A 13,088-nucleotide genomic window follows, 5' to 3' on the forward strand; every position below is an offset into this window, starting at 1 on the left:
AAGGCCAAAAAAGAGGAGCCAAGGTGTTTGTTTCAAGAAAGATCACAGCCGTCAAACGCAATGCCCCAACTTGCTGGCCAAGAACAGACAGGCTCCATTTGGCGCTAAGAAGAGACAGTGACTATGATACACGCTGTCTTCCTTGCTGATGCCAGAAGGGCTGTGCAGGAAAGGCACTTGGCCAGTGCCACTACGGAGGGTTTAAGCACAGGCAACACCTTCCTTTTCGATGTGTATTAAGTCATTCGTTTATTTCTCAGGATGGGCACACTCAAGTATTAAGTCGGCCAGGACAACTCATGGCTCCCAGGTATGTACAGATCCTTCGACGGCTTGGGTCACAGACAACTTCATAGCTAGTGCACCACACACACGAGATAAACAGGAGGCCTAAAAGCCCCAAGCCACTCCAAGAAGAAGGGGGAGGGGGAGGAGCAGTGCTGCAGCACCCCGTGGGGGAGTCAACGCACGGGAGGGAGACACAGAAGGATGGAAGGCCAGCTAGCGTCAATCTCTGTCGGCCGCAGATTCCGCATGGTGCTCAGGGCACTGAGTTCAGCAGATCCTTCAGGAAGCTCTCTGGATCGGTGATTTCTGCTAAGAGACCTGGAAACAGGCAGAGGCTGGTCAGCAGCGGCAGGCAGGCCCCCAGCCCCGAGTCACGGATACTGCATCCACGCAGGGAACGCGCTGTGCCCCAACAAGCCCCGACACAGCTGCTCACTGGAGGCAGGCCATGACTGGGGAGACAGTCAGCCCGCAAACACTCTCGTCCTGCGAGGAGGGTCCTGCTCTGGAACCAGGCCCTGCTGTTCGTTTAAAGGCATTAAAGTCGCTGAGGCTGGTCTTACCACCTCCCTGGAGCGGTCTTTGCAGGGGTCCTGTAACTCCACTGACATGGAGTATAACATGGACAGGGGCTCCTGCAGACGGAGTGTCCACAGCCTTCAGCACATTTGCAGAGTGACCGGGGGCCAAAGACAGGCTAATCCTAATGGCACTGCCCTGGAGGGCTGGGAGGGCAGAATAGGCTGGGCTGGGAGGACAGGGTAGGCTGGCAGGACCCTGGCTCAGCTGACTTTCGATCCAACCCCTAGCCCAGGGCCTTGGAGCAAGCTGCCAGAGTCAGGAGTGCTGTCTCCTCCGCTGGCAAACGGAGACAGTGACAAGTCTTCACGCTCCCCTGCTCTGGGGCAGATGCAAAGCCCTGAACCAAGGTGAGTATCTTCCTTGCCCTGCCCGCCTCCTCCTCCTCCTCCTCCTCGGACTCTGACATTCATATGGACAGTCTCTGTAGTCAGACCCCCAGGGGACGGGCAAGGCGCTGGGCCAGGAGACACAAGTGCACAGGCTACCTGCCCTTGGTCAGGGGTCACTGGCTGAAGAAAATAAGGATATAGGTGAGGTAAGATGTCTAGACTGGAAAGACACGTGGAGCATCCAGGGAAGTTAACAAAGCAACGGGGGTGGGCAGTGCTAACGCGTGACCCCAGATAACGGGGGAGGCACCAGGCCAGCAAAGGCCCATCCAGCACAGCTTCCAGGGAGGCCATTGCAACAAACGGCCAAACTAGAAGGCAGGCTCAGGGCTTCTGGGGAAACTCCACCCGCTGGTGCTGAGCCGGGAGGGAAGAAGAATTCCCAGAGAGCATCCCTCCAGACATCTGAGGGTCTAGCTCCCAGAGGACCGCCTGAAAGCGTCAGTGGAGGCCTTCCCTTGATGGTGGATCTGGGAAGACCTTTTCCTGCTCTTAGACGTCAGACTAAGAGCGGCGGGGGGAGGAAACCAGCTCACAGAAGAGTGAGGCAGGTAGCTCCCCGGCTCTGGCTCTGGGAGCCCGACCTTGGAAAGGATGGCAGCAATGGGGGCTGATCGCCGTGGCGCCCATAGCCTGGGAGGGTGCGGGATTTTCATCCTGGGTGGATTTTCCCAGCACTGGCCCAAGTCACCTCCCCCTGCTGTCATCTGATGCTTGGTTATGAAATCCAAACAAAATTTAATGTGCTTGCAATTCGGATGACAAATCTGCTGTGCAGAGCACCTGGACACAGCAGAGAACAATGAGCTGCACATTTACTGGCTATCAGGGCTGAGCAACCGTCTGAGGACATCTCACGGGACAGCGTTCAGGGTGCTGCCCCGTTCCTACCAGCAGAGGTGTTCTTTGCTCTCTCTCTCTTTTTTTTTTTTTTGGCCATTTCTTGGGCCGCTCCCGTGGCATATGGAGGTTCCCAGGCTAGGAGTCTAATTGGAGCTGTAGCTGCCAGCCTATACCAGAGCCACAGCAACGCGGGATCCGAGCCACGTCTGCGACCTACACCACAGCTCATGGCAACGCCAGATCATTAACCCACTGAGCAAGGGCAGGGACCGAACCTGCAACCTCATGGTTCCTAGTCGGATTAGTTAACCACTGCGCCACAATGGGAACTCCTCTTTTTTTTCTTTTCTTTCTTTCTTTTTTTTTTTTTTGTCTCTTGATGTTTACTTCTTATTGTCAGGAATCAGAGTTGAAATTCTCCACGGCTCCCCAGGGCAGCCGTGACACAGATGTCTCAGCCCCCAAGAGGCAGGAGAAGATGGGTAATTCTCTGAACTGTCGTAAAAAGCCAGGAAGCAAAAGGGGCTCTAGCGATTCTCCAGCTGTGCTCCACTGGGAATCCGCTTGGTCTTCAAAGCCTCAGTTACCCTGTCTGTGAACAGGGATCAGCCCATCTCCACTTCGCACGCCTGCATGAGCAGCGGCACAGGCCTGGGGTGAAGTGGCTGCTGTCCTGTCACCAGCGAGGTCTCAGCAGCAGCCCACAGGCCAGGTCGCACCTGTCTTTTCCCGCGTGTGGAGATGAAAGCAATGGCTAGCCCCACTAAAGCAGGCCTGGGCTTTGCCCAGAAGGTCTGTGAAAGATGAACAACCCTGACACTGACCGGCGGCATCGAGGAACTCGGAGAAGGTCTCCACGGGCATGAACTCCTCCTGGAAGGCCTTCAGGGCCTTGTCGGCAGCCTCGTGGATGGGCATGTCGTTGTGGCGGATGTACTCTGCGAGCGAGCAGGACCAGCCTCCCTCCGTATTGCTGGTCGGCACCTTCTACAAGAACCAATGCGAGACGGGCCGGGGTGGGGGGGCACTCAGTGCCTTGGTCGGGGGGCGGGGGGGGCACCCCCCACACACATCTCGGTTTCCCCGGAGGATGTGCTCTGCCTCCAGAACAGAACTCCCCTCCGCTCCTCTCACAGCCCCTGTTAAGCAGGGATTGCCTGTCCCACGAGCTCCAACAGGCCATGGATGCGCTCTTCCGCCTCATACCTCCCACACCCGCACCTCCCTGAGAGGGAGGCCAGGGTGCTCTCGCAGAGCTGTTTTCATGCAGGTGATGAAAGGACCTCCCCCCTCCCCGCCGACCCTCTCAGGCAGAGAGGAGTGTCCCTATTAGAAGCTGGGCTGGAACAAGTCACACTCACACAGGGCAACGGGCTTTACCCAGAGGGACGAGAGCAAAGAAAGGGGGACTCGGGGGGGAAGATGCGCCTGCAGGAGAGGGTCTGCGGCAGCCTGAGGCCTCGGGCCTGAGTGAGAGGGGAGCCCTCCCACGGCGGGTGCAGCCTGTTTCAGGCGGAGGCCGTGGAGGAGCAGGCTGCCAGGGCAGGGCCGCGGGCACCAGCCCGGGTGTCTACGCCCTCGCCAAAACCCACACTACCCCTGGTTGGCCCCTTACCTTAAACATGTTGTAAATGAGATCGACGAGGGCCCAGAAGAGAAGGGAAGAGCGATACACGGAGTAGTCCTTCACCGCCTTGTCTGTCAGCCTGCAACAGAAACCAAAGCCCATGTCCATGCAGAGCCTGGGAGGACACAGCACAAGGACAGAGCCAAGCATTCTGGGAGCTGGGGAAGGGTCACGGGAGCTGGGCGTCACTCGCTCCAGCCACTGGCTCCTCTGCTCAGAAGAAAGCAGCCGGGACAGGGCTTCTGAAGCCCTCCAACTCAGTGGTTTATTCCCCACAGGGCTTTCCATGAACGGGTCCTGTCCAGCGCTGACTCGGCTGAGTCAGGGCCAAGCGGAGAGGGGAAGATGTAAGATGCACCACAGCAACCGCCAGGCTGCTGCTTAAGGAGATGCGCGGGGCCCAGTGTCCCTGCGTTTAGCCCCGGCCACACGCTGGGACTTCGCGGGACCTGGTAAATGACATAGGAAACGAGGTTCTACTTCCATCTTTACATTCCACCGGAGAATTTTTACAAACAGTCAGCAAACCTAAACCAGCCATAGTATTCAGTCCACCACGTGCCGTGCTAGAAAGCAGCCAGCTGTCAGAAACCTGGTCTGAGCAACAGCATTGCCTCGGATGGAAGCCGCAACCGCCCCAACGCCTCCCAAATCCCGGGTGAATCCTGGAGCTGCTCACCACACCCCTTCATTTCTAACCAGTATCGTCACTACTTAGTCCAATGAGTCAGTTTGGGAGTAGAGCCCAACCAGTCCCTTGGGAAACAGGGGGGTGCCAGGGACAAGAGCATCCACGGCCTCCTCACAGACACTCCCAGCCCGAGGACTGATTTCCCCTGGGAAATACGGAAAGACCAGACGCCCCTCTGCACAAGGAGTGAAGTGTCAGGGCTAGGATTCGGCTTCTACAACCCAAGATCTAGGAAAGGCTTCGTCTGCAAACCACCTTCGTGTCTGTAATAATAAAGGGTAGATAAGCCCTTACTGTGGAGATTCCACACCTTGGAACAGAGTCCATAACTGAAAGGATCAGAACTTAGTACTATAATGCATGTGTGGGGGGTTCCCACCGTGGCTCAGAGGTCAAGACATCTGATTAATATCAGCATCCATGAGGATGCAGGTTCAATCTCTGGCCTCGCTCCGTGGGTTATGGATCTGGGCTTGCTGTGAGCTGTGGGGTAGGTTGCAGACGCAGCTCGGATCCTGCATTGCTGTGGCTGTGGCATAGGCCGGCAGCTACAGCTCCTATTTGACCCCTAGCATGGGAACCTCCATATGCTGCAGGTGGGACCCTAAAAAGCAACAAAAAAGAAAAGCATGTGTGGGCATAATGAGGGTCTCCCATTGTGGAATGTCGTCTTCCCCTTATATTCCTGTCCCTGAACCAAAGGATGGTTATCTTGCTAAACTTGAATGCAGGCCTCGCTTCATCTTCCGCCTAATGACCTGAGGCATACCTCATGCTTCTATTTATGGTTTTACAGTTAAGCCAGGCTGCTTCACTCCACAACATTCTGACGGCTTTCTTGAGCCATCTCAACTTACAGCGATCTCCCAGAGTCCCCCAGGTTTCCCTCTCTGTCTATGGTCCTTACTAGGGCTTCACGACCGCCTGTGTAACTATGCTACTCTATACCTATCATTTGGGAAAGCATTTTTCTAGCACAAAACACTTCTAATGGGTATCCCCAAAATAAAGATGTCCACTGATTCCACAATAAATAAATAAGACGTGCGTGTGTGTTATGTGTATACCCATGTTTACATACGCTAGACTCATAAAAATAAAAACAAGCCAACAGGTGATTCCTTACAGAAGCTGCAACTAGACTGTATGGGCCTCCTGGGACTACCTAGCATGGAACAGGCCATCCCCACCTGCATTCAGTAAATGTTTAAACGACTAACAAAAGTGAAATGAAAGAATAAAGTGAGGCAACTCTGCTAAAATATGCTACCTGTACCTTCCCTCCACAGTGCCCAGCTGCTGCCCTCCTGCCAGAAAGGGGGAACTACTGCCAGGTGGGCTGAGGGGAGGGTGACCTTTGTTCTCTGCAGGCAGACCCGGTAATAGAAAAGGCTAGCAAAGGCCCCGGCTTAAATTCCTGCCAGTTCCTGGCAGAGGAATCTTTTTCCTGAATGTAAAACCTGCAGAACAACAACTTCTCTTGTGCAAATTCCTAGCTTTTTGTGCATCTGCCGCTACCTCCTACCCCGTAATGGACTCAAGTGACTCTGCCTCAAGCACCAGGACGTTCCCCTCTAAATGGCCCTCCTGGGAGGAGTCCCCACACCGTGCCAATGCCCAGCACCCTGTCAGTGGCTTCAGGAGCCCCACTCACACCCCCACACCATAACCAGGGCTGTGCCTCGTGGATCTTCTGCTTTAGCAGCAGGAATCTTCAGTGGCCCTGCCCTAACCTAGTTATTTAAGACTAATCTGTAAAGGTGACTAATGTGCCACAGAGAAAATGGCCACACGAACACAGCTCACACTGGATTTCTTAATTCAGCTGTGACCAAACTGGCTTTTCCTTAGCTGCCCAGGACAGTAATGAATCCTAGTCTCCTAATTGAAAGCAAACAGCTCCTGTGGGTTCAGATTTCACACCTGTCACCGAGAGCCCGTGCCCAGTCAACAGCCACTTTATGTGCTGTGGCCACAAGCCGAGCCTGGCTTATTGACAACTTAGTCTCTTGCAGATCTAACTTTTGACTGCTAGCAGCTAGTTAACTATCAATGCTTCAAGACTCTCAGGAAAGGCTGGAAAGTGCACTGTTTGGCATGGGGGCAGAGGGCAGGTAGGGACCCAACAAGACTGGCCTGCTGCTACTCTACAGAGGCTGGCACTGGCTGGAGATTCAGCCTGGTCTCTCTGGGCTGGGAGGTTCCCATGACCAGTGACTCTGTAAATCAGGGTGATGGAGGGAGAGGCACCAGGTGTGCACATTCAGGCCCACAGCTGTCTCCACCTGGTCTGTCTGCACCTGGTCTGTCACCAGGGGCCTCAAAGCTCCCCCACCACTCCCTCCCTGAAAACGGTCCCTCGGATGCTAGCGGAAGCAGACACATGAGGGCAGACCTTCCTGGAGCGAAGCAGGTTTCCCTCGAGGGGCAGAAGCAAGCTGACAAACCCACACCCTGCTCTGCAGCCCAGGGCAGGCAGACTGTGCAGGACCACCCGGGCTCAGAATGGTGCCACGGAGTCCACTGAGCATGTTGCAGTCCGTGTGGTCGTCGCAAAGGGCATCTTGTTGTTTGCAGCTGTTTCTCTCAAGACAGCTCCCAGCTGACCCGGATCAGAGCAAGGGGTCAGGCAAACGAGACCGCATCCTTCCTGAAATGCCTGCCTTCTTCAGGAGGTGTCCACATGCACAGCAGAGAAGGAAAGGCTCAGGGAACATGGCGCAGACAGGACAGGAACGTGACAGAGGGAGACGACGAGCTTTTAATGATCAGAAAAGAAGCTCCCCAGCCATGGCCCCGACCAGCAAGAGTCAGAAAAGCTGGCTTCTTGCCTCAGCTGCCCGTCGGCCCTAACTCTTCTGAGAAATCTCACCCTGTGCCTGGCTAGCTTCCTCTCTGAGAAATTTTCCAGAGGCACCTGGCTCCACCCCAGGTGCCTGATCCAGAGAAGGCAGGTGCCTGTCAGCTTTCAGGCCCAGATTCTTGATGTGACGGACCACGAAGGGTCGTGGGCAACTACCAGTCCAGGAAGGGCGCCTCCCCTTAGCACACGCACACTGCCGGGGACTTTCACTCACAGTGGGGACAGAGTCCAGGTGACAGGCAGCCTGGGAGACAGCTTCTTGAAACAGGTACTGACCTGGTGGCTCCCCCTGGAGCCACTGCCCGGGCCTGAGAGGTCACCAGCAGCCTCCGCAGGATTTCCACACGTGTGGCTCTCCACTTCTCGGGGGGCAGGATGTGGAGGGCCAGGACTGTGAAATAGTGGGGCCCGTCCACTTCAAAGGCACTCTCCACCCACTTCTCCTTGGGCTGCTCCAGAAAGCCCTGGAGGTTCTTCTCCTCTCGGGAAGTTGCTCGGGTTCTGGAACAGAAGGGGTGGCATGAAACCAGTGCAGAAGCAGCGCTCCAGCCTCAGGAGGGGAGGAGGGTCTGCTCAATTTCCCGTCTTCTTTTAAGTTTCCTGAATGCTGGGCTCCCCGCCCTCCACTTCAAGCATGGCTCCTTCCCTCCTGAGCCCTTCTTGGTGGCATCACCCTTGTCCCCCACCCCGGTCCGGCTCCGACACAGCTGCAACGGTGCATGTGCCAAGCGTTGTGTATTCACACACATGCCACCATCCAAGGGTCCCAATGACTCCGGAAGGGTCCACGGGCCCTTTCTACCTGAGGCCCAGGAAGGGAAGTGATGCGCCTGTGCCCAGGAAGGGAGGTGACCAAGCCCAGGGACTGAGCCCACAGCCCGCAGTCCCCACCTCCACGCGGTCTCATGACAGATGACTGTCCGTGCCTGCCCTGGACTCTCTGTTTGGCTCTGTTCTCTTATGTACGCCCCCCCCTTCCTCCGTTAGAACAGTGTCTTCTGAAAGGCACACATGGCTTCTCATTCTCGCTCTTGCCTAAATAATGATCATCATCACCTTCAACGCCAAGAACCTTCTATGTGCTTTCTACAGATTGTCTCTTCTGATCGTCACAGTGACCTCATCAGACGGGCAGTATCCTGATGTTACAGAGGGGAAACTGCAGCCCAGAGAAAGCAAGCATTTTGCCCAGCCACACAGTGGGAAGGAAGGAAGCGGGCTCTGACCCAGTCAGTCTGGCTCCAGCCCACCCCACACCGACTCTCCACCCTGCGCCACGATGGAACTCCAAAGAATCACTGGATCGGACTGAGAGATCACCTTCTTATCAGATACTTCTAACTACATGCCTCCCTTTTAACCCGGCTGGTGCTCTCAGGCCAGGAGTGCCTGACGCCCTGTCCTAACTCTGTAGGGGAAACAAAAGCACAACACCAGAAGCCACTGAATCAAAGCCACCAGGGCTGCAGATGGCACTGCCAGACTCTGCACCGTGGGAAAGGAGGTGGGGGTGGGCAAAGACCGTGGTCCCTTCGCCGCCATGAAGAAAGGACCCGGATGGACCAGATGGCTATACTAGACCAGAGTGTCCAGCATCGCTCAGCACTGCTCTGGCTCATGGTCTGACACGCTTGCCTTCATACACAAATGTTCCACCAAAGGCACTGTGATCCCCGCTCAGCCAGTACCCGGGACCAAGCTCACAGCAATGCGACCAGCGAGGGAGGCCAGCTGCAGCTTCCAGTTCAGCCTCCAACTGACCATGACAACCAGGACACAGCCACCTCTCATTCCATCTAAGGGACTTGAGCATGAGCTACAAATGTCTGGCATTTGAGAAACACAATGACACCTGGAGCCATCAGCTCTGCTCTGCTGGGCAAATCACACTGTGTCTCTGGGCAGCCTGTCCCGCTCCCTGAAGAGGGGGCCGTCCACTTGACCTCACGGCTGCCAGGAAGGGCCAAGAGCTCCGTCGAAGGCCCCACAGACACCAGCGGGCAGCACTGCTCAGGCCTGCAGCACAGTCTGGATAACGGGGAACATTCGTGCTGTCAACGATGCAGGTTTTTCTCCTGACCGTCTACAGAGCAGAGCGGATGATGTCAAGTCTGATGGAGTCCCAGCAGTGCTTCTCTTTAACAGTGAAGCCTGTGGTCTCCAGGTCAGTCTTTCCTCTCATGAAAGAAAAAAAAAAAAAAGAAAACACAGGAGGGAAGATGAAAATAACTGTGTCCAAGACCAGAAAGGATAATGACACAGATTGTCCTGCTGCCTAAACAAAACTGCAAACTGCCTCATGGACTACACATGGCCTTTCAACAACCTCTCAATACTCTGCCCAACAGACACGCAAGACTCTTGCTAGAAGATGGGGCCTAAAAGCATGAAGCCATTTAAATCACATCTAAGAGCTAAAGTATATGAAATCTCTTAGTTTGCTTTAAGGTCCAGGGTGGAAGGGAGGACTATTCTCCACCCACCTAGAGTTTCTTTCAAATTAAACCTCTATGGGAGTTCCCGCTGTGGCAGAGCGGAAATGAGTCCAACCAGCATCCATGAGGATGCGGGTTCGGTCCCTGGCCTCGCTCAGTGGGTTGGGGATCTGCCGTTGCTGTAAGCTGTGGTGAACCTGCGTTGCTGTGGCTGTGGTGTAGGCTGGCAGCTGTAGCTCTGATTCAACCCCTCGCCTGAGAAACTTGCATATGCTGTAGGTGCAGCCCTAAAAAGCAAGCAAGCAAACAAAACCCTCCATGTGTCAACCTAACTAATCCACAGTGTACACACAGATACGGACACAAATCTCTTTCTTCCCCTGGCTACCTTCCTGCTCAGTGCATGTTCCCGGATAATCTCCAACAACCCCTCTCCCTTCAGTTGCCAGAAGGATCACTCGCTGGAGAGGAAGCAGGGATAGCAAGTCCAGCTTCCTTTTATGAAATAACAGGTCCCTGCTTCTGCCACATCCTCCAGCTGTGAATCCCTCACCTGGAACAACCTGTGTGCCCCTGACGGTGACTGTGTGCAGCCCTGACGCATGCCCTCCCCTCTTCCAAGGGCAAAGAGTCTTGCAAGTAGAGACGACGCTCAAGTAGAAGCTTCGCTGATCTGGCTTCTCCCAATTCCTGCTCCCCTCTAAGCTGAAGGTCAGTCTAAGGATGTGGCCCCTGTCAGCCCCTTGGGAGATGAGGCAGTTCTGGAAAGGAAGCCACCCTACAGCTTTACTGTGGGTGACTCGTCACCTTTGGCACGGGCTGCCTTGGGCCAGGCATTTGTTCTGGAACGAGCCAGAGTGGGTATGGGGGAGCTGGTTGGGCTGAGGAGCACAGGGCGGCTCGGCCACTGCTACCCGAGAGGCGAGGTACTGACGTGTTCAGGACGTAAAGCACAGTGTGGATGATGTACGGGATCAGGTGGATGTTGCTCTCCCGGCCGCCCCCTCCGGTGTCTGCGCTGAAAGACTGCTCCATGGCGAAGCGCAGGAAGAGCAGCTTGATGTCGTGGATGTTGAGCTGGTACGTGGGCTCCCGCTGGCCCGTACACTCCTGGAGGTAAGTGTTGTGCCTGGGGAGAAGAACCGGAAGCAAGTTTCCTGGTGAAAACCCAGCCGGGAAACCAGAGCCCCAGCTCTGGCCTGATGGCTGTGAAGGTCAGAGACGGTCAAAGAATGAAAGGGGAGTGAAAGACAAGGGCTGGGCCGGGAAGAGGACCCGAGCAGAGCACGCTCTCAACTCTCTGACTGAACCTGAAGCTCTCCAAACTTTGATGAGAATGTGCTGGTTTGGGGACCCATTTCCTGCTGGACCAATGTCCTAGGACATATGGTGACCACATCTGGAAGTGTGTTCTGTTTTGGGCAGGAGTTGCACCCATGGCATACGGAAGTTCCCGGGCCAGGAATCAAACCCATGCCACAGTAACAACCTGAGACGATGCAATGACAAAACCAGATCCTTAACCTGCCATGCCATAAGGGAACTCCTGGAAGTAGTTTTGGAAAAAGAAATGGAGAACTCATCCATTCTGACTGACAAGGTGCCCTATCTATTAGAACCATCTCTTCAAATTCCAAATAAGAATCCCACTCCTGACATCTATTCAGAGAAAACCATGACTTGAAAAGACACACGTGCTCCAATGTTCACTGCAGCACTATCTGCAAGAGCCAAGAGACGGAAACAACCTAAATGTCCATCGACAGAGGAGTGGATCAAGAAGATGGGGTACATATACACAATGGAATATTACTCAGCCATTAAAAGGAAAGAAATAATGGCATTTACAGCAACATGGATGGACCTAGAAATTATCATGCTAAGTGAAGTCAGTCACACATGAAACACCAACATCAAACGCTATCACTTACATGGGGAATCTAAAAAAAGGACACAATGAACCTCTTTGCAGAACAGATACTGACTCACAGATTTTGAAAAACTTATGGTTTAATAATGAGACAGGTTTGGGGGTAGGGGGATGCGCTGAGGGTTTGGGATGGAAATGCTATAAAATCTGGTTGTGATGACTGTGGTACAACTATAAACGAAATAAAATCCATTGAGTAATTTAAAAATAAATAAGTAAAATGTGAACTCAAAAAAAAATTCCAAATAAGAGTTTTTTCTTGTGTCACTATATGTCATCATCTGTCTGGGCTCTGCCTTGATGAAGTCTGTACTTCCGTTTCTTTATCTATAGAATGTGCGTAACAGTAACACTCGGTGAGCATTTCACTGCTACCCAACAGTACTTTCATCACTATCGCTGCCAAGTACCTGGCTTACGGTGAGCACCTTTTCATCCCTGTGCTTTAAAATGGGACTTGGGGTGGGGCACCACTCCGCAAGGTATCTGCCAGAGATGAGGACCTCAGGGAAGGCTCAGCTACTCTACTCTACTCTGGATTTTAGGACCAGGGAGGCTTTGAAGAGCCTGATATTCCCCACACCACTACGCTATCTTCATTATTTAAACGTCAGAGAAAGAGAAGTGAACCCTGGGAAATTTTGGCCTCCAGGATCATCAGGGGTCCTGTGTTTTGCGTTCTAAGATCAGTAAAGGAGGAGAGGCAGCAGATAACTAGAACTTCCACATGGTGCCCCAGATGCTGAGGGTGCTGGTTTCTCTGCAGAGCCCCCTCTGTCCCTGACAGCACCCCTGTCAGCAAGCAAAGATAGATGTGGGTTCGAGACGAAGGTGGAAAGAGACAGTACCCTGGGGTCCCGGCAGCTGGCAGATGATCTCCCCCCATTTCCTGGGAACCGCTCTTCTCTACCATGCACAATGTTCCTCACTCACCTTGCCAGGCAGGTGGCAAAAGCTGACTCAGGGACGTGGGGTCCCCAGACTGGAAGGAGCCCGTTGCACTTAGTGTTGGCGTTCTGAAGGGCAGCACTCTCCCACTCTTCCCGGCCTCGGGCCAGCCTGGAGCAGGAGGAGAGCAGGGACAAGTGACTGCTTAGTTTAAGGCACCCAAGCACCTGCGCAGGGGGAGGAAGGGTTTGCTGGCACCAAGGAAGTGTTGGCCCACGTGCCCAACTCTACAGAGAGAAGCAGCCATTGTACGTGCGATGAGGGAAATGCCAGCTTCATGCTTCAGGGAAGCAAGACTGCTCTCACCAGCGCTGGGCCAAAAGCCAAGTGTATTTTCCTGGTCTTGTGGCAGGAATGGCTCTTGGGGCTCTGTGGCTGAAGGCAGGACACCCTATTTCCTGAGACCGGGGGCAAGAATGGAAACCCCAGAGGTAGCAGGCCTGGCCCTCTCGGTCCAGGGCCTCGGGCAAGCTGCCCGCTCCCCTGAAGTCA

General features: G+C 54.3%; 1 protein-coding gene across 1 annotated transcript in view; it reads right to left on the reverse strand.

The window, feature by feature from the left end:
• Positions 1 to 223: 223 nt before the first annotated feature.
• UBR4 (ubiquitin protein ligase E3 component n-recognin 4) overlaps positions 224 to 13,088 on the reverse strand; it is a 138,010-nt gene continuing 125,145 nt past the window's right edge. The window contains 6 exon segments of the mRNA XM_047792179.1: positions 224 to 606; positions 2,927 to 3,089; positions 3,718 to 3,808; positions 7,560 to 7,784; positions 10,653 to 10,847; positions 12,582 to 12,707. Of these exon segments, the coding sequence (XP_047648135.1) occupies positions 542 to 606; positions 2,927 to 3,089; positions 3,718 to 3,808; positions 7,560 to 7,784; positions 10,653 to 10,847; positions 12,582 to 12,707 (865 nt within the window). The 3' untranslated portion in view covers positions 224 to 541.

This window comes from Phacochoerus africanus, chromosome 8, assembly GCF_016906955.1.
Source record: "Phacochoerus africanus isolate WHEZ1 chromosome 8, ROS_Pafr_v1, whole genome shotgun sequence".
Lineage (NCBI taxonomy): Eukaryota > Metazoa > Chordata > Mammalia > Artiodactyla > Suidae > Phacochoerus > Phacochoerus africanus.